This window comes from Giraffa tippelskirchi, chromosome 11, assembly GCF_054371585.1.
Source record: "Giraffa tippelskirchi isolate mGirTip1 chromosome 11, T2T-mGirTip1v1.2.pri, whole genome shotgun sequence".
In the NCBI taxonomy this organism is placed as follows: Eukaryota; Metazoa; Chordata; class Mammalia; order Artiodactyla; family Giraffidae; genus Giraffa; species Giraffa tippelskirchi.
The window spans coordinates 54,854,626-54,879,150 of record NC_137285.1 but is presented as its reverse complement, the minus strand read 5'-3'; the positions used below and the strand labels follow the sequence as shown (position 1 = coordinate 54,879,150).

Sequence of the window (24,525 nt, the reverse complement as noted above, 5' to 3'; positions counted from 1 at the left end):
TAAAAACACTTGATGGCAGAAGGCAGTGGATAGTGCATAGATATGAAACTCTGGAGAATTTTTGACATTGTGATTGATGATCTAGGAACCCACTTGTGTTTGCAGTGAGCAGTCCTTCAAGGATGTGGGTGTGAGAATGAATTTTGCTAATGTATTAAATTTAGAGACTGCAGATGATTGAATAAAGTAAGATTTTAAAAAATTATAGTCAAAATTTAGAATTTTATAGCTAAGTACTCGATTTAATGTTCATTAGAATTCATCTTGACTTTAATATTTAACACATTAATTTGGAATCCTCATTACAGAATAAAAGATCAGTGATGTTGGGCATGAGACCTTGTGACCTCTCACTCTTTTAAAATTTCTTTCTCATTGATATTATCTCTTCCTTTTGAGAAAAAAACAGAGTATAAGGAAAACCAGCGGGATTGCCTTGTGTGCTTTCAGTACACAGGTGCTGAGAGTGATCGACGTCCCGGGCTGGACATTCCCCTCCAGCTCGGCCCAGACAGGGAGGGCTTGGTGCTCTGTGGCCGGCAGGCGGGGCAGGCTGGCGCCTTTGGGTGAGGCGGCGCGCACAGTGGTTAGGAAGTGTTGATTGTGCAGAGACTCTTGGCCATTGCTGAGCCAGCTTCAGAGTCTTTCGCCACAGGGGTTTGAGAAGGACCGGTCTCAGATGGAGAGTCCAAACTCGCTCCCCTGTTTTTTCCCCCTAAGACTCTGGGGTTGACATCTGCCCCGTTGGAGTTAGGATGTGGTTTTAAGTGGGACTGAGAACATGAAATGGCCATTCTTTCTTTCAGAGGGAAAAGAATCCGATGATATCAGTTGTGTCCTTCCGGCGCTTTTTAGGGAGATGCTATCTCTTCACATATTTCTCTTGTAGGCTTTGGATTGTCCTTTCCCACTGTTGTGAAACTGTTAGACATGGAAGACATAGCATTCATATTGCCTGTAAGGGTTACATAGAATGTTAGGGTTACATTATGGGCTACTCGACCCTATTTATGAACTTTGTTGTCTCCTCCTTTGACCAAAATTATGTTGAAATGACAGCGGTACAGTTAGTATCTCACCTCGTGCATTTTTTCCCCCCAGCTTTCATCTTCCCTTGATAGTGTCATTAAAAAGCAGGAACGTGGTCCTGCTGTTTCTTTTAACACTGTCCTTTACTTAGAATAGAAAATTAGAAAGCTTTTGAGGCCTAACTTTCCCTTTCCTTTGAAAGAGAAATCTTATGAAAATATTGGAATATGGCGTAAAGAGAAGATACAATGCTTATATTTATGCTCCAATGAGAAGAAAAAATCTCAGTGATAATGTGTATCATTTGGAAGTGAGTTACATTTTTCTTTTCCTGCATTGTAAGTTTGTCGTCTTGACTCTGAAATCCTAATAATTCAGGTGCTTCCTCTTGCTAAACATTTATTAATCGGACAGTTAAAAGTTCTGTCATGTCACACTGTAGCTAAGATAGCAAATATTTGTATTGCTGCAAATGTTATTTTAGATTATTTTAGGTACGCAATACATTGTCTTTTTTTCATCCAAGAATGTCTTATTTGACAGAAAACCTGATCGTGAGAGAGCTGAGGATTTTGATGCCACGACTCGAGAACCTAACTATTTCGGCCTCTTTCCAGAAGAGCACAAAGAGAAGCAAGCTATAGAAGAGTCTCGTTTACTCTATGAGATTCAAAACAGAGATGAGCAGGCTTTCCCAGCCCTTTCTGTACGTATACAAAAAGGAACTGGAAAAGTTACCCTTCAGAAGTCTCTCCTTAACACGGTTTTTGTACTCAACCATAGTTTCTAATGGTAGACGAATCATTTTTACACTGAAGGTTACCTTGGCGATTACGCAGCTCCCCCTCCGTTTCATCTTCATGAGGCAAATGAGGTCTAAAGATATTTCTAGTTGGTGGCAGAGTTGAGGCGAGTTGATTGTTTATCTAACTTCAAGTTGAGTATTTTGTTTTGAACTGAAGCTTGTTTGTTTTTGCTAGCCAAAGCCAGTGACTTACCCTAAGCAGTGGAGGTGTACGATTTAGTTAACAGGATACTCCTGTAAAATTGGGACATTCTTTTCAGTGTTCCTCATTAAACATACCCAGGAGCTATTAAGAAAATCCTAGTATGTACAAGTGAGAGCTGTGGTTCAGAGCGGCCGTTGCTAGAGGTGGTGGTGGGTACAGCCCTGTGGCTTTGCCCTTGCTCCCTCTGTCAGACGCTGAGCTGTGATGGGTGCTTCTTGATGAGACAAGAGACAAATGTTCTCTGCCTTTAACTTCTTAATTCTTTTGAGGGAGTCCGAAGGGGAAACAGTAAATGCTGTGTGAGGGGGTCAGTGGCACACGGGAAGGGTAGCTGCTTGAGTGTGGGGGCATAGGGCTCCCTGAGCCTGTGGTGTGACATAGTGTGAGTGGCACTAAATGACTTGTGATGCAGCTGTGAGCACCTGTGATGCAAATGAGCTGTGGTTGGAACACCTTAACGGTGGAATAAGCAAACAAAATGGAATGTCATAGAAGCTACCTTATAATATATATATGTCTGTGTGTATGTATATTATATATTGGTATGTATACTTATATCAACATAAAACATTAAAGCTCCACACATTCAGCTTTCTGGCCTCTATGGAATTCTTAAGAGGTGGAGAGGCTGAGCTGAGAACAGCTCGCCTGAAGTAGTATAGTTCAGGCTGGCACAGGGATTGGAGTTTAGGAATTGTTGGGAGACGTGCCCAAATTCATATGTGAATTAGGCATGGTCTCTATTCTGAATGTAGTTACCTCTGTGATATGTTATTTTTCTGTAATATTTAGATAATAAAAAACTACCAATCTTTTAAGCTTCTACTCACAGCTTTTTGTCTTTTTTTTCAGTTAGTGAATAGTGAGAAACTACTACTATAATGTGGGAATAGATTGTGAAATGTTTTGATTGTTAAAATGAAGTCTTCATACTCACTGTGTTTAAACAGGGTTTTGATCCTGTCTTGGACTTGATGGTGACTCAGGTTTGTCTTCTAGAAAACGCCTGCCACTGAGGGCTGAGATCGCTTCTCAGCTGTGTGTAGCATTTCCTCACAGATCCTGGGAGAGTAGAGGCCTTCAGTGGTAATTGAGCTGAAAAGCCAGACTTACTCCAGTCCCTGTGCTTCACCACTTTGAAGCTGGAGCTCATGCAGGGCTTGGGGCTTTGCTGACAGTCAGTGGTATTTTAGTGTGAAGAGTCCTAGTGACTGTATCTGCCCCTTGCCCTTGGGGTCGCCCCCTCACACTTCCCCAAAGGACTGTGGCTCTGCAGTGGCTGCTTTTGAAGGTTGGTACGAAGGGTGCTATTCTTTGTGCAAAGAATGGAAATGTAAGTTGCATAGTACAGGTTCGATCACAGTGGCTTCTTGAAATGTGGGCATATGAAGAAGTCTTAACTACTAGGCCAAGCATCTGATTGCCTCATCCTTTGGCTTATTAATAAGCCAGTAGTATGAACTCTCAGTTGTATTTTTTTTGTAGGCTGGGACGTTTACAGATACAAGGTGATGAATTTTGAGATTTTTAGTCAGATGTGTGAACAGTAAGATTAATGAAAAGACTTCTCTTCATACACTTGTGAGTAAATCTTTTAACACAAAGTGTTGGGTTTTGTTTAAGAGTTCATCAGTCAGCCAGTCAGCTTCTCAGAGTAGCAACCCGGGCGTCCAGAGAAAATCATCACATGGAAGCGATCGAAAAGGAAGCAGGCGGAGAATGGACACCGAAGAACGGAAAGATAAAGGTATGTTATTTCATCATTTGAAAGCAGATGCTAGAGATCTGTTTCTGGCCTAAAGTCAGGCTATGGGAAAAGAACTCTTACTTTTTAATGATTGAGCAATGTACTGTCACATCTCACTGCTGCAGAGAAGCATTGACCCAAGCTAAATAAAGCGTGGTGTATAATTGTGAAAACTGTTACTCACTGACTGAACATGGTTAACGTGGTACTTCCAGCTCTCTGTCTTCATGTTTTGTTGTTCTGTCTTCACACCTGACTCTAGTGGCTGATGCTGTCTTTTTTATCTTGATCTGTTATAGACTCTGTCCATGGACATATTCCCTTGGATAAAAAACCTGAGCCAGGCACATTGGAGGTAAATGTTTTACATATTAATCATGTCTTTTTCTTTTTCCTTAACACTGTGGTAGTGTAGAAAAAGATGGAGATGATTTTATCATTTTATAACAAGTGGTGTTTAGTCACTAAGTTGTATCCAGCTCTTTTGCGACCCAGTGGACTGTAGCCCACCAGGCTCTTGCATCCATGGGATTTCCCAGGCAAGAATACTGGAGTGGGTTGCCATTTCCTTCTCTGGGGGATCTTCCCAACCCAGGGGTCGAACCCGCATCGACAAGCAGAGTCTCTACTACTGAGCCATCAGGGAAGCTGTAATGAAGTGTTATGGAAGTAAAAAAGCAGAAAAAAATTCTGAGAAAGTTACAGTGGTTGAGGAAAATTGATGCACTCACAAATTATAACCATTTCTTCTAGGGTACATTATGATGACATTTACTTTCCATTACTCCATAGTATTATAGATTGAGATTTCTAAGGGCAAAATGCTGTTTTGGCACCATGCCCCCAGGAGAAACTGCCCTATAGTTTGATATGATAAAGACATGCAGGCAAAATTACCTACCTGTTGAAGACCAGATACAATTGAAAAAAATACTCTGTTGTTAGAGAATTCAGCCAGGTGCAGATAGGTGAGCTATAAAGGTAGCATGGTTATCCCAGAATGTGGGTCTTTGAAATAGAAAGTGACACCTGCCCCCCTTTTTTTGCTTCCAAAGAATATTAGCAATGATAAGTGTGCAAGAATTTCATCACCATCAAAATCAAAGAAATTAGAGTGCCCACCTCCTACAGAGCAAGTAAGTACATTGTTGCGTTTGACATTGAACGCTATTTAAAAACAAAATAATAGGAAATGGGAGAATTTATTCTATTAATAGATCTTAATTTGGAATGCAATTATGATTTTTCTCTGATTCTGTTCTTGGTTAGTCTGGAATGGTCTCAATGGAATGTTTTCTGGACATAGAAACCATTCTTCTGAATTGAATTTGAATAAGTTTTTATCTGGTACTTTATGTTGCCTTTGTGGTGAGTTGGCTTGAAAATAAGATTTTTGAAGGGAAATTTGTTTTCTTTCAGAACTTAAAGAGACAGCTCTGCATGCTTACCAATTATTTCATAGGAGGGAAGGAATGTAATGATTGAAGAGATTAGAAAGGACATATGTCTAAAGGGCAGTACTGCCAGCTTACAGATTTAATGATGAAAGAACCTGAGTTCTAGCAGATTGTTTTGGTTCTTGGTCTAATACAAGAGTAGAGAAAGTTCTTAACCTTTGTATTTCAGTTAACATCCTTCGTGTCAGGTAGAAAGCGTATGATTTTATGTTAGCTCTTTGTGTGAGGAGCTGTTTAGACTCATGAATTTCAGGGTGGTTTCAATGACTTTGCTTCATTGCCTTAAAGCATTTGGTTCAAGTTGCTTTATAGTTTGTTTCTAATACCACTGGTGACTTCTGTGACTTTTGGTGGGCAATCACTGGATCAAATTTGTTAGTATGGAATTTTTAGCTCCTATGTTTTTTCTTTCATTTTGAAGACCAGAAGAAAGACCGTTTATGTAGAAACTGCAGTTGTGTAAAAGGCAGGCAACTCATGATGCATTCGGTGGTTGAATTAGTGTTAAGCACAATTAACTCTTGTCTTTTTGCACCCCTTCTTCTTGAAGAAGCCAGCAGAACATGTGTCTCTGTCAAATCCAGCTCCCCTTCTAGTTTCTCCAGAGGTACATCTAACTCCTGCGGTGCCTTCCTTACCAGCCACTGTGCCCGCCTGGCCGAACGAACCTACAACGTTTGGACCAACAGGTTAGATAAAATTTTTAAAAGTTCATTGAACCAACCAGCAAAAGTCCTCCAAGTCTTGACATTCTTGAGTGTGAGCTTGACCTCAGAGCAGGATCAGGTGCATGGAGCCTCAGCTTTCTGAGATCCTCCGTACTGCTCTGCTTCCCGTGGTGGAGGGCCAGGTTCATGTGCTGAGATCTGCCCTCACAGTCTCGGGAGCAAGACGTGTGAGCTCTGGTTGCTCCACACTGGCAGTGCAGTTTTCACTCCCCTCCAGCCCCCTCAGCTCTTTACGGCCCCACGAGACCCAGGCTCTGTGTCTTACATGTGTCTGTAAGAGCTGCTGTTAGAAGACGCTGGCTCAGAGCCTGTTTTTTGGCCTCGCTTCCTCCTGCATGGCCAGGAGGGTGCTTGGTTGACATAAGTACTTCTTTAGATTGCTTAAGCGCACGCTGTTTTCCCAGCTGTGTAATGATATAGCATTCCTTACCTTTTAACCTAACATTAACTTTTATTTGTGGAGGAGAATTATCTTTACCTCTTTGTAGCTTTTGATTCCCTTCCCTTTCTTTTGTAGGTGTCCCTGCCCAAATTCCTGTTTTGTCAGTGACACAGACTCTGACTACAGGACCTGATTCTGCTGTGTCCCAAGCTCATTTGACACCCTCTCCAGTTCCTGTGTCAATACAGGCCGTGAACCAGCCTTTGATGCCTTTGCCTCAGACATTGAGCCTTTACCAGGACCCACTGTATCCTGGGTTTCCTTGTAACGAAAAGGGAGATCGAGCCATTGCACCACCTTACTCACTGTGTCACACAGGGGAGGACCTGCCTAAAGGTGAGCTTCTCCTCCAAGTTCAGGTTAATTTTATTTATCAAGTACTGCTGTGAGTTCAGTGACAATAGTAAGTAGAGGGCAGAGGTCAGGTTGCTGAGTAAGCTGCAGGACTTGCTTGGGGAGGACAGCAGAGGTGCAGCTGTCTGTCAGTCACTCACTCTTGTTTCAGCTTCTCTATGATGGGATATGTTTTTATACGTTTAGTAACTGCAGCATCCCCCGTCATGTTTGCAAAAAGCCTGAATCCATTTTGAATTAAGTCTTAATAGTGTTACTCACTAGACAACTAAACATTACTGAGTTTTTCATATCAGTGGTTTGGTGTTTGGAACTACTCTTTTCATGTCCATGAAAAGATTATGAAGAAATGAGTATAACACATAATAGCTGTCATTGTAGTACTGTGTGCAGTCATGTATATACATATATGTATATATATTTTAAAGGAATTCCTTTTAAATTTGTCCTGTTTTCTAAAGAGATTTTAGTTTGTGTTTGTGAACTTTCCTATCTGCAAAACTGAAAGAGTAATGCAGTGACTGCTCTTTACCTGGATATTTGTAGATAATTTTATTAGTCAGTGGTTTGATGTTTGAGTCTTTGGGTAACTGGCTAATGTTAAATGAATACCTGAGCTAGTATTATCCTCCTAATCTCGTTAATGAGTTTTATGTTGATTTTTACTCTTATCCCCCAACATTTTTATTTCATTATGTTTTAAACCCCACAGAGAAGTTGAAAAAAAAAAATGCAGTGAACGCATGGGTTTTCTTTGTACAGATTTGCTTTTAGTCATAAAAATCTCAGTTTAAGCCATTTTGGGATTTGCATGTTAGAGTAGAAAAAATGTGTTGAACCTGGAATCACCCTACAGTAATGGAGCCTAGTTGTGGTTATATTATAATTTTTAATCCATGTTTTGTATTAAAGTCTAGAGAAACAGTTCAAGTAGGCTAAATTGTCCTTAGAACTATGTATCATTTGAGGATATAAGCTTTTTGTGAATGTATAATTTTAGTGTTGATGTTACTTATTTTCAGATAAGAACATTCTTCGATTCTTCTTCAATCTTGGTGTAAAGGTATTTACATTTTATCATTTTAAAGTTATTTTAAGTTAATGCTGGTTTTTTTTTTATACTGTTTTAAATTACTAATTCTAACCTGTTGGTCAATAACCTAAGGCTTACTTAATCTTATTATTTTAAGAACTAGCATTTTCAGTGCCTTACAGTTTGTTTTTGGTGGTGATTGAGGCTCTACCATTTGCCTGCTTTTCCTTTTAGTTGACAGTGATTTAACCCTGTGAGTGTATTTGGGAAACAGCCTAGTGGAAGTGCTTCTTGAGTTAGGTGAAAGGTCTGCACTTTTGGTCCTGGGCGAGTTCCAGAGTGTGTCAGAGCCTGCCTGTTTCCGCTTAAGGAACAAGGCGGTGCTCTTTTTCCCTGCCTCAGTTGTTGAAAGGCTGAGAGGAGGCTGGCCGTGGAAGGCAGGGCTCCCTGGCAGAGCAGAGGTTCCTGCGGGAGGTGGTCAGCCTGGAGATGGCTTGGCTTAGAAAAGAGCTGGAGAGCTCTGTTCTGGTCAGTGTTGTGTTGTCTCCTCTCTGGATTCATTTCTGTGGGTTCTGGACTGTTAAAACATCAAGTGCTACGATGGCCTACAGACCAGTTCAGAAAAACAGGCCTGATGAATTTCTCCATCTACTACATTCACTGCCTGGTTTATACTTCTCTAGTTAATATTGGCTGTACAGCTAAATGATTAATTAGCCAGTAATCTGGTAAATTTTTCTTTTTGTTCTTTAGGCTGAACCATTTCATTATTTAGCCTTACCTGACTAGAGAGGTCTAAATTTAATCCTTGCACTTGGATTGCTCTGGGGGCTCCTTTAACCATGGAGTCCAAATGTTGGGGATCACCTACTTCTGTACCAGCATTTTTAATGATAGAACCTGTCCAGTCTAGGTAGCTAGTTGGTTAACGGGGTCACATCCTGAGTTAGTGGTAGGGCCAGAACATGAGTGGAGGTCATTCCAAACAGCCAGTGATTGAGATGTTGTAAGTTGGAGGCTTGATTGCTGCTGGTGGTTTTTGAGATCTCTGTCACCCCAGATTCCTTCTGTGCAGTTAGATCTACAGGATGGAATATTGATCACGATGGTCTGTGGGTAGGCTCGTCACTGTCTCCTGTCAAGCCTCTGTATCAGGGCTGTGAGTTGGTTTCAGGCTAGGAACAAGGAATGGAGTCTTGGCAGTGACTTAATTTTGTGATTCCTCCACATGTTGTGTGTCAGAGGGGTCTCGTCTTTGGACTGCAGTTTATGGTCTTTGCAGATGCAAGAAACTTACCTTGATCCCACTCAAACTTCTCCCCCCCCCAGGCCCCCCACCATGTAGTTTATCTTACTGGGTTTTTTTTTTTGTCTCTTCTAGGCATACAGTTGTCCTATGTGGGCCCCACACTCGTACCTGTACCCTCTGCACCAGGCCTACCTGGCAGCCTGCAGGATGTACCCAAAGGTCCCTGTCCCTATGTGTCCTCAAACTCCATGGTTCCAAGAAGCTCCTTCTGCTCAGAACGAGAGTGATTGTACATGTCCAGATGCACACTTCCCCATGGAGCCCGAGGGCAGCGTGAACGGCCAGATGCCACAGGCAGAGATGGGCCCGCCCGCGTTTTCCTCACCCCTGGTCATCCCTCCGTCTCAGGTGTCTGACAGTCACGGACAGTTGTCCTACCAGGCGGACCTGGAATCGGAGAACGCTGGGCAGCTCCTTCACGCCGACTATGAGGAGTCGCTGAGTGGCAAGAACATGTTCCCGCAGCCGTCCTTTGGCCCGAACCCGTTCTTAGGCCCGGTCCCCATCGCACCTCCTTTCTTTCCTCACGTTTGGTATGGGTACCCTTTGCAGGGATTCATCGAGAATCCAGTCATGAGGCAGAATATCGTTCTGCCCTCTGATGAGAAAGGAGAACTGGATCTGCCCCTGGAAAACCTCGATCTCTCTAAAGAGTGTGCGTCCGTGTCAGCAGCAGAGGAGTTTCCCGAGGCCGGGGGCGAAGACCCCCAGGCTCCCCCTGAAGCCCGCGCGAGCAAGTCCACCAGCCGGGCTGAGCGCTGCTCGCAGACGCCGAAGGCGGAGCCAGCCCCGGCTCCCGCCCCTCCTGCCGCGGAGGGCGAGGTGCATGGTCCCGCTCAACTTCTAAACAGAGAGAGGGAAGCTGGGCCCGCGGGACTTGAGTCCAAAAGGACCATTCCAAGTCTGAAAGAAAAACCGGAAAAAGGGAAAGAGCCTAAGACTGCTGCTGATGTGGTCAGTGGGGCCAACTCTGTGGATGCCAGGGTGCAGAGACCAAAAGAAGAGAGCTCAGAGGATGAAAACGAAGTGTCTCACATTCTGAGGAGCGGTAGATCCAAGCAGTTCTATAACCAGACTTTCGGGGGTAGGAAGTACAAGAGCGACTGGGGCTATTCGGGCCGGGGAGGGTACCCGCACGCTCGGGGCGAGGAGTCCTGGAAGGGGCAGCCGAGCAGGAGCCGCGACGAAGGTTACCAGTTCCACCGGAATGTCCGGGGACGGCCCTACCGGGGGGACAGGAGGCGATCGGGGATGGGGGACGGCCATCGGGGCCAGCACACCTGATGGTGTTGCTGCCGGATCTCAGAGTGGAAGCCCTTGCTTAGGTGGAAAGTCTCTGAAGGCTTTAAAAAGAAAACAATAAAAACCCAAATGGGAACTCTCTCCTCCCTTCCCCCTTGACCTTCACTCTCATTCTGGACAGGAGATTTTGGATATGTGTTCACGGGGGCACTTGAATTCCTGGTGTTGCCATTTTTCTGCGTTCAAAACCTGTCTATTTATCGGGTGACTGCCCCTATAAAAAGTAGGAAATAAGTTTGTTAAAGTATTTTTTATAAACAGCTTAATATGAACCATTATAGATTTAGTGTTTGATTTTTGTTTTTCCTTATATAAGTTTAATTTCAGATGTTGGAAATGTGTGCTTTGTAGTGTTTACTAAAGTGACAAAATACACCATTCGACACACTATAGATTCCAAAACATAACATCGCACCAAATAGAAACGTATATTTTATTATGCAATGCCTTAGTCATAAACTGGGCTCAAACAGGTCTTAGCCTAAAACACTGTTGTCTTTTGAAACGCTTCCAACCCAAAGGCCTTTCATCTCAATATCTGTCAAACTTGAATGATGTCTTCTCTTTAATATTACATATAAGGCAGCCTATTAACCTGTGTCTTAGAAATGTTGTATATAGTTCTTTTAATATTCATAGGGTATATTTTTGAATTTTGGTGAGTATTTGTTGAACTTGAGATTGCATACAAGAATAGATGTTGAAGAAATCATAGGAAATCTAATGAAATGGCTGTTCCCACCAAGAATTCTTAGCACTGGTGTAAATATCATGGTGCCTACTCGAAAGAAATGTAGATGCTATGCATTTTGAAAATAATCTGCATCTGTTAAAACTGCAGAAGTTTTTTAATGCCACTTTAACACTAATGCACTGACAGATTTAAATATTTTGTGAGAAGAAATGTTAAAAAAATTTTTAGCCTGACAGGTTTCTATAGAGTTACTGTGTTTCGTTTCTCTCTTCTGCACCATCAGTTCATGTGTACCACTTGACACTTGCATGTTCAATTTGTCTCGGCTGGAACTATTGTACAAAAAAGGATGATTGTGACTTTGAGTTCTTTTTCTAGAGAATGCTGCTAGACTATGGATTTGCTTTGCATCGTGTAGCTTGTTGCCCCTTTGGTAATATGTCTCTGATCCTGCTTCCTTCCGGTCTCTGCAGTATTCATTTAGAAGTTCCCTCTGCATGTTGCACTCTACTCCCATTTGGAGATTCGATTCTCTGAATTAACACAGTATTCATTCATCTATGTTACTGTGTAAAAAAATTGCTGTAGCTTGTATTTCTTATTTGTACATATCAATGTGAAATTCTACCCTTTTTTATGTTCTCCTTTGATCAGGAAGTTTGTTATGCAAATAATGTAGTAATTTCTCTTTGCATGCCATGTGTAGTACACCTAGCCAAAAGTAGATTTTCTTTCTTTTTTTTTTTTTTTAAAGCAAATTACTTTAAAAGCAAATACAATTCACTTGAATTTGACAGACTGAAGCAGATGAGTTTTCTGGGTTCTCTGCTAACCTACGGGAATGTTTGGATGCCAGCTCGGCTCAGTGAATCTCCGCTGTACTGTAATAATGGTTATTTACCTCTTTGTTTTAATTACCTGATCTCTGTGTAACTGCTGATTTGAGTAGTGATTAGTGTGTAGATGTTTTGTAACATAGGATTTTAGAGAGCACTTTGAAAGATAACATTTTATTATGATGGTGCTAGGTAGAAATTTGTAGACTGGGATTGTTGTGTGGAAAAGAAAAAGATTCTTAAGAGAACCTGATGAAAGGAATTTCTGTTGTCACCTTCTAAGCCAGATAACTGGGGAAGGTACTGCTTAAGAATTCTTTTTCTTAGTCACCATCAACAGTTGTTACGGAATGAGAAGAAGAGAGGGTCCTCCACTTTCAGCTCATGCTTTTTATATGTAAGACTAGCTTACCTGATCATTTTAATGAAAATTACATTAGCTGTAGTGACAAGATTTAAAAGTTCAGCAGTCTATGTTTGATCTCAGGAGTCCAAAAAAAAAAAAAAATTTCATTCTTTTCCTGTGTCCTTTGTTTTCTTGACTGGGATTTGATCTGTTTCTTCTGGAAATGTTTTAAAGTTGGATAGGAAAGAAGACTGTTTTGTTTCCTCACTGTCACTCTGTCTTACCTCAGTTGAGTAACAGAATCCTCTATAGTTCCTGAAGGAAATGCCGAGTTGCTTCCTCTTTCCCATACTTACCTCCAGGACGTGGTGGGAACAGTGCTGAAGGAGAACTCGAGCAGTTGGTACTTGACTCAGTGACCTCTGGAATAAGAAGAAAGAACTCTGACTTTCGATTATTAGGTTTTAAAATTACCCGTCTTGGCAGGAAGGTCTGTTTTGTTTTTCCTTTAGGTTTGTTTTCAGTATATCAGTCCAGGGGTTTTGCCTTATGCTGAGGTCAAACTAGGGCCAAGCAAGCTATGTTGTCCTCGATTTTAACTGAGTTATATGGTATGTTGACATGAGATAAAAATGTTTCAGAGATAAAGCAAGAGCTTAGAAGTGAGAATCATTTGTACTTTGAGTTGGAAATTATGAAACTTACTCTTAATGAGCATACACATTTTGAAGAACAAATGTTTAGCATGACCAAAGCTCACTCTTTCTCACTTTTGTTGGCTTTTGCTAACCTTGATTCCAGCCCCTTTCCTTTTAGTATTGTGTTTCTCTTCATTTCTTCTCAGATGGATCTTCAGTTCTTGTTCCACATGCCCCTTGGCGGCAGGATGCTAGCATCTGGGTAGTCCTCATCCTGTTGTTCCCTGTTCACCTACCTGTGTGCGCGTTTTCACGGCTGACCTAAGCTCAGACTGCTGGGGCCTGGCCGGAGTAGGCTTTCCCTACTGATCCAACATCATATTTGATGCCAACTCTATATTCTTGCAGTGTGTTTCCTTTGTGACTCAAGGTTGAATAATGCCTATGAACTGCAAACTTGCTTATGATTGACTTGGTGCAATAAAGTTCCTTTCTAACCATTTCTGGTTTAGAAAACATTCAGCCATCCTAGAAACTAGCAATATTTATTTATGCCTCATTTATTTTTCCTTAGTCTTTCACTTATGGGTACTAAGCAAGGTCCATTTTAGTGTAGCTGAAAAGAATGCATATTTGGCTACACTATTTCTGTTTACTGTACTTTGCTTCCTATTTAATGTCTAAATGCTATTGTGTTGTTTCAGATCTTAATAATGGCTCAGTTCCAGTATGTCAGTTTCAAAGAACTAAGGTTTTGCTGTTAGTGTAAGCCACTTACTCTCCCACTAACTGGGAATTCCCACTAATTTAGGTTTTTTCTCCCTTGAAATACAAATTTTAGAAAATCCTACAAGAGGGGTGGGTGCATGTCTTAATGCTGGGAAACAGCAACTTTGGGGTTGAATTTACTTGAATGGATAAGAAATTGCATTGTTACAGAGCTAGAAAAAAATTTATGTATGAAAAATGATAATAGCCTTACACTGAGTACAAATAATACTTAAAGCATGTGAAGATGTGATTATTTGTGATGTTACTTGTAAAAAAAAAGTATATATACATCTTTTGAAGTGTTGAAAGAATAGTACTTTATATTCTTTATCATATCACTTTTTGTAAGTGTTGAATATATTCCTGTTTATTTTTCTATGTTCTGTTTTGTAGCCTTAAGAAGTGTTTCAAACATATCTGAATGTATAAAATAAGAGTAAATGCCCTACATGGTGTGATGCTGCATTATATATAAAACTGTGTGCATATATTAAATTTTGTCTCTCAATTCTGCTTGTGATTCTTTGGCTCTAGGGTTTTAACCAGTAATATAGAATATAGCATATAAATCTTAGGAGGAATTTAAGTGAAATTCTGAAGAGTTTCCATGGCTTTTATCCAATCAGAAAATAGTATGTGCAATTAAACACCACATGGGATTTATAATCTGTGGGGTAAGTACTGTTCTTTTCCTTACATTACATATATAAGAAAGCTGGGGTCATGCGACTAGTAAGTGGTAGAATTTAGGTTTGAACCTACCCCCAAGTGGTTTGAGAGCTAGTCCTATTCTCTTTCTCAGCAGTCATTAAATGAAATGGGAATGTATGGAATATCTGCAAATAATTTATAGACTAAATGAATTTTTAAGTTAGATAAAGCATTGTTTCAAAGTTTTATTTGAAAATGTAGCCAGTATACTTAAATACTTTTAAGCCCAAGTTTTTACTTTTCTCCTATCTGAATTGAATGCAATTCTAGGGAATGATACAAGAATGTGAATAAACTGCAACAGAGGAAGTAAGTACAACTTCCCTTCACAGACCTTAACTAATTTATAAGCTCTAACAAAAGTGAATCATGCACTCCTCAGAATCGTCAAGGTACAGGTGTTGGTATGAATGTCAGTTTTTTAGATCGATACTTTGAGTTCATTAGAGAAACGGGCTTAAAAATGTCATTACTATGATCACATTTCATTTTTCACATTTAGAAAAAATCTTAGGGATGTTAAGTATAGAAAACTGTGGTTCTTAGGGCCTAATATCTCTTCGAATGTTATATAAATACTGAACTAGCAAATTATTAACTGATTTCAATAACAAAAATCTTTGTAGTAAGCTAGTTTTTAAAAAATGAAAACCTTGGCTTTGGATTAAATGCCTTCAGCTAGACTAAGAAAGTAATGCTGTTTTTAGTACCTACCTAGGATATGCCTCTTACTAGTGGTGTAACTTAGTCCTTTATACTTTCATGTTCAGAAATCGGGGGCCAAAAATGGAGACTAGAAACCAGAGGTGGTTTCTACATGTCTGTGGAAACCAGACATGAAATGACACAAGGCTCTGCTCCATGAGGGGACAGATGCACATGGTCGCCAGTCTCATGAGGTGAAGATGGATAGGGGAGAGACTCAGGCATGTGCAGCTGGGGGCTGGAACTCCTATATTTGCATTCACATCAGGAGCACCCCTGAAGGAAATGGCAGCCCACTCCAGTACTCTTGCCTGGAGAATCCCATGGACAGAAGAGCCTGGCAGGTTAGTACAATCCATGGGGTCGCAGGAGTCAGACATGACTGAGCGACTACACCACCCCCAGGAGCACCCCAGTCAAAGGGGCAGTAGTGGTAACCAAAAATTTCCTATAGACAAGCCTCTCCTTGCCTGGTTTCCAGATTCTTAAGGAAAAAACAAAAACCCACTGACAATGTAGTCATCCTTATTTAGTTAGGTTTGATGTCCAGGTATTGGCAAGCTAAGATGAAAAGTGGTTCTGAGCTGGCACAAGTTCGTGCAGTTCCCTGGCACAAGTAAATGGGAAGGCTTTGGAGAGACCTCAGAGCCAAGGTTCTTACTCAAGAGAAATCCATGAGTTATATCAACTCAAACAGGGATTTGTTTTTCCTAAGAAATCTGGAAGGAATGCGGCTGCTGGCGTTGTGGTGTTTGATGGCAGGGCTAGCATCCTTGTGACTTTCTCAGCATTTCCCTTTTGCCACCTTGTGGGCAGAACACAGCCACAAAAAGGTGTACCAGATACGTATCTCTCTTTATTAGGAAAGCAAAAGGGCTTCCAGAAACTCCGAGAGGCTTCTTTCAGCTTACCAACTAGAACTGGGCAACATGGCATGCTGAGCTGCAAGCAACTAGGATATATGAAGAGGACTCTCATGATGGCCTTAGCCCAATTATCCACCAGCTGCAGCTGGGCACACTGCTTATCCTGCCAGTTAGGCAAGGAAGGAGGTACTGGTGAGTAATAATAAAATGAAAATTAAAGAATTATAAGCTGCTGAACCAATTATCTAATAATTGTTTCTCTAACTGGTTTTCTCATTTATTCCTACTCAGACCATGTAAAAACTTCTACCTTAAATCTTGAAGGCACTGAAAGTTCAATACACTCTTGCCTGTATTATCCTTTCTTCTCACTAAGCTCTTGGGTGCCCACACTGATATATCTGACCTGACATGTCTTCTGGTTCACATGGATTATTTTACCATCTTTATAAGTTCTATTTCCCTGGCAGCTGCCGCCTCTACTTTAGCCCTGACTCTCCAACCCAGAACTCTCTTCAGAACCACGTGGTACTCATAACTCACAGACACTGGGGTTGAGGGCGTGACATATATGTACATGAAATACTAATGAGGGAGTTAAATTACATAACCAAGTAAGTAGTTACCTAGTCTTCCTATAGAAACATAGAATCTCTGGGATGAGTAGATTGATTCCTTCAATACAGTAGGCAAAACATGTCAGACACCAAACTACACATTGAACTTGCAAGCAAGAGAAGGTACTGGACTTCAAGATGCTATGGTGTAAAATTAGGTTAACTTAAGTTGCATATACACTACTTTTGGAGACTGCTACATACTATGTTAACTATAAACAGCTGATATATACAAAATATAAAATTCAAAAGGAAATGGTGTATGTGTATATGTGTTTCCTTTGTTCTCTGTTCCTAACCATCAAGTTATCCTTCTCAAAAGCATTTTTTTGAGTATCCTTTTATGTATTTTAGTACTTTGTGTATTTTCATAAATAGTGGTGTCTTATAATAAACTTATGTTGCACCATGGTTTTTTGCTTAGAAATTTTTTCTAATCAGGATATAATGATATAATTGAGCAGTCTCATTCTTTTTAAGAGAGCTAACATCTGCACTGAGGTATCTGAGTTGGTAATAGATTTTATAAAACACTTTTCTTTGTGTTAAATATTTTAAGTCCTTTTCTATTGCTGTACAAAATTTTAAGTAACATCGAATTCCTTTTTATAATTTTCATTTACATGAAAAATAATACAACTGATACATATTCTATATCAGCAATAAGTAGAAAGAACTGGGTTCTTATAAATAAAAATAGCTTTTGTCTTATTTTATTCAATATATTTGAAATAATCATTCACAAGTTTAACCTAGCCTTAAAAATAGGCACTACTTATTTTAATATAATCTCATTTATGTACAAAGCAAACCCTTTACATATTCACACTTAGTTAAAAAGCATGAAAGGATATATATATTATTAAACAAACACTGGTAACCTCTGGGAGGGTAAAATGAAGGGAAATCATAATTCTTTATTCCATTTATTTCTGTATATTTGAAATTTTCACAACAAACATTATAGATTACTCACATAAATTAATGTTTTAAAAGGCCTAATGGGTCTTAGTTAAACCACTTTCCACCAACTGTTTGCAAATTAATTAAAGCTTCTGTAGTTTCAGGGAGCTCTAAAAGTTTTTCTATGTCCTAGACTCGTTTTCCCAATTGTAGTATGAGTTAGTCCCAGTTCAGGGCATTAGGCAGAAGTATACTTGAAAGTGGTTTCACACTACAGGTATCCCACTGTTAAAGAAATTTGGATCAGTTTTTAGAACTCCTGCTACACATTATCTAGAACTGGAAAAAAAAAAAAAAAAAACAGATTTAGATAATATCCTCTATATTTAATACCTAGAAATCAATATACTTGGTACCAAGGGATACTTTGTATTGCTATCTGGGGATTCCTTGGCAGTATTGTTGCCTTTAGGAAAGTGGCTCACAGTCCTTGGCTGCCCATCAGAAATCTGTGGAAGGTTTAAAAACACATTGATGCTTAGGGACCAACCCTATAAAGATTTTGAGCCTGTACTGTACTTTTAAGGGAAACAAACATTCTTTAGAATACTTTTTCCTAAATCTTGATCAGTGATTACACAAAGGTATGTTTATAGAATGACATTACCTTGAGAATAATTACAGAATATAGAATCTTATGGAATGCTAATTCAGAATAAAGTTAGGTTTTTTTTTTTGGTGGGGTAGAAGAGGGTGTGTTGAAATGATTTTTTGCTCAAGAAATTTATAAGCACCAAAAACACTGTAAACAATGGTAAAGTTGGTAATAGTCTGTTTCCAGCAGTGGTGTTCTGCAGTAATCTTCCTTTGAAAGTCTAAACATACTGACAATTTAATGCAAAGACTGAAAACAAATAAATATAATCCTGATGTTTATTTATCAAATTTAATCAGTGAAGTCATCAACTGGATTTTAAAATAAGGGCAGTTTCATTATAATGGCATACTTGGCAAACCATGTAAGTGCAGAAACCTTTTCAAGATTTTTAGAAGGGGGCAACACTGCTCAGCATTTGGTACATGAATATATAATAAACCTACTGAAAATCTTCCTATACATTATGGAAACCTGGAGGTAATTTGTATAGCTTGAAATGTCTTCATTTTAGAATGTTATGCACAAAAAGGGTTCTCTCATCAAGATCAGAAAAGTGGCATTTTCTGTATTCAGACTCAATTTACAACACAACTGACTTTTGATGTTACAGTAAGTAAATTATACTTCAAGCTCTAGAGCATGTGGCATATAAAACCTGATTTAAATTTTATATGACAAAAATCCCAATAAATGTTTCTCTTAATAAATGGCTTATCAATATTCTGATTCACTTTAATCATCCAAGAAAAAGTAGTTTCCACTCTTCTTTTGTTCTACATCCTAAAAAACAAAGAGAAGCAAACAGAAATCAACAAACACAGATGCAAAAGAAATCAACACCATTCTCCAGTATGCGAGGGTTGGATTACCCACTGTATTACCAGTGTTTACAGCAGTGTCACACAATCTTCTCTGCACTCACCGGCTGCTTCTGGAAATTCCTCATCCCACTGCTCAAAGGCAAGGTTACTACTGTGCTACCCACCTCCACTACCTACCAAAACACGCCTCATACAAAATTCCTTTACATAAAATTCCTTTATAAAATTTTGCTATATAAAATTCTGTTTCCAAAAAAACTATTAAATTCCATTTCACCCTTTTAAGCTCCTGATAAAAATGTAACCGTGTCAGTTTGGGAACTGCCTAGTATACAAAATGTATATAAAAGTAATTTTTCCCAGTACCATTTGCAGACTGGCCAGTAATGATCCATCTACCTATAGGCCTAGCAGCTCCCTTATTAGAACTCAGGTGTGATTGTCTAGGATGAACTGATAGACTATCCTGAATAAGTGTACCTGGGGAGTGAACTGAGTCTCTACCCAAGAAAACTACAACACAAAGGGTAAGGCTTCAGAAGAGATTCTTACGAAAGTGCTCTAAAATTTAGTTCCTTTCTTCTGCTTAATTCACTTTTCAAAGCGAAGGAACTATTCACTTTTAATTTAAAACTTGCATTTCATTATCCTGGCTAGAGAGTAAACATTTATAAACAAAATATTATATAGTGAAGGCTAAAGGCATCCAGACACTGTGTTAGGTGCTTAAGAATAAGTGATATGCAGTGTCTCTTCCTTTCCAAGGGCTCACATTTTAGTAGCAAAGCTAGGGGAGTAAAATTTGAAAGGGCGATGGCTAAAGGGCCATGAAACAGAAGCCATGCTTTAAGGAGGCATTCATTGCAGGCATACTAGAAACACAGAAATGCTTTTTTAGCATTCATTTTTTTTGGGGCAATGAAGAAATGACTGCTTTCTAAAAACCATATTTAACATCAAGTATAGGGTGCACAATTACTTTATATACCACAAAGGAAAAAAAACTGCCGATTAAAAGACTGCAGATTTTTTTGTTTCATTGTTTAGAATTTAATGTTCACTGAAGAAGTCTGTTTAGACTCTTAAAATATATATTTTAACCGTGTTGTTCTTATGCAAGCACAAAAAATGCATAAAGAAACTGTAAAAATTTCTCTATTTCAAGTGTAATTTCCCTGAAAACACTTTAAATGGCAAGTACATTCAACACAAGTAGTACAATGGATGTGACTCAAAGAGACGGTGCAGCAGTGGCAGCTCTATCATAAGTGCTGCCTTCCAGACTAATGTGTGCCATCAGAGACTAAAATGCGAAAAACATGAATCTCAGAACTAAGGAAATGACAGAATTTTAATGACACAGTCTTCAATTCAAAACATACTTTTCAACTATTTACACTGAGAAATTATCCTGATTTGAGATAACTTTTTTTTACATACCTTAATTGAATTGAGTTTGTTTATTCTTGGCCTATAGTTGTTTGGATCTCTTCTGAATGTAATTTCAAGCTGAGACAAAAATTTATTCATGCCAGCCAAAAGGGTTTGAGGACTAGGATGAAAAACAGAATCTATCAATTACAATTGATTTTTACCCTCCCCCCAATTTAATTACTTTTTAGGAAGAAGAGAATTAAGAATAACTGTTTCCTCTAATTCCTCAATCATAAGTCATCTGGATAAATAGTATAATCACAGTATATTATAAATCTATATTCAAAAATGTCTTCGCTTGAATAGTTTGGCTATATTTTTGTGCAAAACAAACACAGTTTAAAATGTTTCTGATATGGAAAAAAACATTTAGCCAGAAGTACTACTTTAGAAAAATTAGGTGATTGCAGAATTTCAAATCTAAGACTTTAAGGGGAGAAGAAAATTGAACAGAGAAGGTACAATTGTGTTAGAAATTTGGCACTGAAAAGACTATATACAACATAATGGTTTTTAGTAATAATTCCTTTTAAGATTTCCATGCTATTTCTAGTACTAATCATTTTTTGTCACCTAAACTACTACTAAAATCATCCTAAATCATATCATACTTGTGGAACATTTTAAGTATTTTTTAAATACAAAGGGAGGATCATTATTTGAAGGATTCCCTCGTGGCTCAGACGGTAAAGAATCCACCTGCAATGGGGAAGACCTGGGTTCGATCCCTGGGTTCGGAAGATCCCCTGGAGAAAGGAATAGCTACCCATTCCAGTATTCTGTCTGGAGAATCCCATGGACAAAGGAGCCCAGCAAGCTACGGTCTGTGGGATCACAGAGTTGGACATAGCTGAACAACTAACACTTTCACTTTTCTTTTCATACAGTCTAAGAAATTTCCCTAACAAAGTACATTATATTCAATAATTGACAATTTTTAAATAAAAAAAAATAATTTTAAGAAGTTTACTTAAGTACTTTTATTTCTTGGATGAATTATTCAAACAGCAAATCCATTCCTCCCTAAACCAGGAAATACTGCGTTGGAATCACATGAACTTACTGTGCTTATAGGTCAAATGGTTGAATATCCCTAATTTCATACAGTTCAACCTAATAAGATTTTAACACTAAAAGCATAATAAATTTCTCATTAAAAAAAGAACTTTCTCATAAACTGTGAAAGTTAGGCTTCTTTATATTTAAAGTGCTCTCTATCAAGCCAATAAGGAGAAATGAAAGAAAAAAGAGGAGAGGTAAAATCATTCATTTCAAACTCAGCTGTACATTTATACCAGATATTTGGGGAATAGTAAGCTTTACCACTAACACTGTAAATTGGGCAAATCATGTACCCAAATAATGAAGCAGACAAAACATAACCAGAAAGAGAAGGTGAGGGGCCCAAAGCACTGCATCCTTATTCCCCTGGGTCAGTGCTATACCACGTCTAAAACCCGCTACTCTAACCAGTGTCCTCCAGTATGGTATATGAATAATCTTCGGAGTACAAAATCACTTCAAGAGTTTTCCTTATTAAAAATTAAAATAGTATGACTAATGTTTATATGGTGATTGGAAAAGTGTTCGAACTTATAATCAGGTTGAATGGTTTAGAAAATAGTTTACCTGTTTGCAACTGTGTTCTTGGATGGAATGCCATCAAAAACAATGACTCGATCTGCTAGATAGGTGGCCATGATGAAGTCATGTTCCACAACAAAGGCTGTCTTCTTAGCATGGAGTATGAAACTGAAACACATGATTTTGAAATCTTAGTTTTATATCATCAAATATTCAAATGCTATATTAAGCACATCTGTCTGCTAGTACACATGATCACATGTAATACTCTTATGAGCGGGATATTACCGTTTGACAACTCGAGCAGCCATCAATCTTTGCTCAGAATCCAAATATGCGGATGGTTCATCAATTAAATAGACATCAGCAGGTTTGCCCAAACAAAGAGCTAATGCTACTCGCTGCAGTTCACCACCAGATAATGTCTGCACCTATTTGCAGAAGAAGTTCAGTAAACCATGTAGAGATATCCACCATTTAAAATGATAAAACAACAAAAATTATTTTAAGAGTACCTCTTGATCAATGATGTTTTCAATTTGCAGAGGCTTCATTACATCAGTCACAAACTGTGGATGAGTGTAAGCATCTCTGATCTTTTCATGTAGTAGCTGGCGAACACTTCCCTGTTTTTAAGGGAAAAGTATTCAAATTTTATTTCAGTACAAACTACTCTGATTATGCACCTTGACAAAGTTAAGCCACAAAGCAAAAGTGTAACAATTTGTTGCCAACAGATATCCATAGCATTTTGATGCTTATCTATCAGCTAGGGCATGTTTTGAGATTTAAATTAAAAACCCATCATGTCCAAATAAAAAAATAAAGCAATAATCTTAAAATCTGAAAGAAATAAATGACTGCTTCAAGGGAGAAATCATTAGACTAGGAATACTTCTAAAGGTCAGTATGTGTATCAAGTAATCTTAGGCAATCTGGGAGGTAACACAAAACGTGCAACAGTATGACAGGGAAGATTATAAGATGTCTTGAGAACTTAAAAAGCTAAGCTTATAGAAAACATCAATGATGACATTTTTAATGTAAGCCAAGTCATCATAAATATTTTCAATATGATTTTTGAGGTACTGGAGTTAATATATAAGTTCATTACAACACCTGCAGAAATCAAAGGAAGTTAGTTTCACAATGTTTTAAGTCTCATCCATATCGTAATATATACCAGTGTCTTCTTTTTATGGCTGAATAACAGTGGCTCTACTGTTTTTCGTTCCTACCAGCAATCTATGAGGTTCAAATCTCTCTATAATCCTCAGCAATACTTGTTCTTGTCTGATTGAAGTCATTTTAGTGGGTGTGATGTGGTGTCTCACTGTGGCTTTAATTTGCATTTCCCTTATGACTAACAATGCTGAGCATCTTTTCATGTGCTTATTGGCCATTTGTTTCCTTTCTTTGGAAAAATGTCTATTCAAATCCTTTGTGCATTCAAAAATCGAGTTTTAAGAGTTCTTTATATATTCTGGATATGAGTACCTTATTAGATATATAATTTGCAAACAGTTTCTCCAGTCCTGATGTCATTTGCACCACCAAAACACATTAGGTTTTCGAAGATTTATTTTGGAAAAAGATGCCAAACAGACTTAAAATCGTTTTCCCAGTAGTGGAAATGAAATTAAGGACTATAGTAGTCTTAATATCTTCCTTAGCCACCTTATTACACCTGGGTTGCGTCCTCAGTTGCTCAGTCATGCCCAGCTCTTTGTGACCCCATGGACTGTGGCCCACCAGGCTCCTCTGTCCACGGGATTTGCCAGGCAAGAATACTAGAGCGGTTGCCATTTCCTTCTCCAGAGGATCTTCCCCACCCAGGGATCAAACCCTTGTTTCCTGCATTGGCAGGCGGATTCTCTACCACTGAGCCACTTGGGGGGCCCTGGACAGAACATTTTGATATAGTGTAAGAATAATGCTCTAGGTATATATACATATAAATTCTTCTTTAATAATAATAAAAAAAAATACCAGTATAACTCACGGTTGATTTAGGACTTATTTTCTGTGGCTTATAACTGACGTTTAGAACTGGAACTTCCCCTGCAAAATAATGCAAATAAATAAGACACTGAAAACTGCTCAGATCTTTAGAGTCTACTACATGGAAAAGAGTAAAAAAACTCAACATTACAACAGTACCTCCTTCATCAGGTTTAAGCCTTCCCGCAAGCATTCTGATAAATGTCGTTTTACCAGTACCTGGCAACATAAAACAAATTGATTTGAAAAATGTTTCACACTTAGAGTAAATCACTATGCATTACTGGGTTATAACTGGGAAACTAGTTTTGAAAAAATATACTGACACTCAGTTCAGTTCAGTTGCTCAGTCGTGTCCAACTCTTTGTGACCCCATGAACCGCAGCATGCCAGGCCTCCCTGACACTACAGAATTCTGGAGGCTATATAGAAAATTACTTGAACTTTCATGATTCAACTCTCAAGTGTCATTCTAAACTCATTAGGAGGAATACATACTATTTAAAGTTTATAATGGCCATTTTAATAA

The 24,525-nt window shown here is 38.9% G+C and overlaps 2 protein-coding genes and 1 long non-coding RNA gene across 14 annotated transcripts in view; 2 read left to right on the top strand and 1 right to left on the bottom strand.

Moving 5' to 3' along the window:
* OTUD4 (OTU deubiquitinase 4) overlaps positions 1-14,204 on the top strand; it is a 40,890-nt gene extending 26,686 nt beyond the window's left edge. For all 8 annotated transcript variants that reach the window (XM_081544192.1, XM_081544194.1, XM_081544195.1 and 5 more), the window contains 8 exons: positions 1,573-1,735; positions 3,663-3,786; positions 4,086-4,141; positions 4,842-4,922; positions 5,794-5,932; positions 6,489-6,749; positions 7,790-7,830; positions 9,182-14,204. In XM_081544192.1, coding sequence (XP_081400318.1) covers positions 1,573-1,735; positions 3,663-3,786; positions 4,086-4,141; positions 4,842-4,922; positions 5,794-5,932; positions 6,489-6,749; positions 7,790-7,830; positions 9,182-10,393 — 2,077 coding nt within the window. In that variant the 3' untranslated portion in view covers positions 10,394-14,204. The remainder of the gene's footprint in view (positions 1-1,572; positions 1,736-3,662; positions 3,787-4,085; positions 4,142-4,841; positions 4,923-5,793; positions 5,933-6,488; positions 6,750-7,789; positions 7,831-9,181) is intronic.
* A 648-nt stretch (positions 14,205-14,852) lies between these two features.
* On the top strand, positions 14,853-17,004 carry LOC145527004 (uncharacterized). Its single transcript, XR_014069397.1, has 2 exons — positions 14,853-15,456; positions 15,976-17,004. It is a non-coding gene; the product is annotated as an uncharacterized LOC145527004 (long non-coding RNA).
* Positions 17,005-17,492: 488 nt separating this feature from the next.
* Positions 17,493-24,525, bottom strand: part of ABCE1 (ATP binding cassette subfamily E member 1) — a 30,479-nt gene continuing 23,446 nt past the window's right edge. For all 5 annotated transcript variants that reach the window (XM_081544201.1, XM_081544203.1, XM_081544202.1 and 2 more), the window contains 7 exons: positions 24,156-24,215; positions 23,998-24,056; positions 22,511-22,621; positions 22,284-22,426; positions 22,041-22,163; positions 20,418-20,529; positions 17,493-18,936 (listed from right to left, as the gene is read on the bottom strand). In XM_081544201.1, coding sequence (XP_081400327.1) covers positions 18,889-18,936; positions 20,418-20,529; positions 22,041-22,163; positions 22,284-22,426; positions 22,511-22,621; positions 23,998-24,056; positions 24,156-24,215 — 656 coding nt within the window. In that variant the 3' untranslated portion in view covers positions 17,493-18,888. The remainder of the gene's footprint in view (positions 18,937-20,417; positions 20,530-22,040; positions 22,164-22,283; positions 22,427-22,510; positions 22,622-23,997; positions 24,057-24,155; positions 24,216-24,525) is intronic.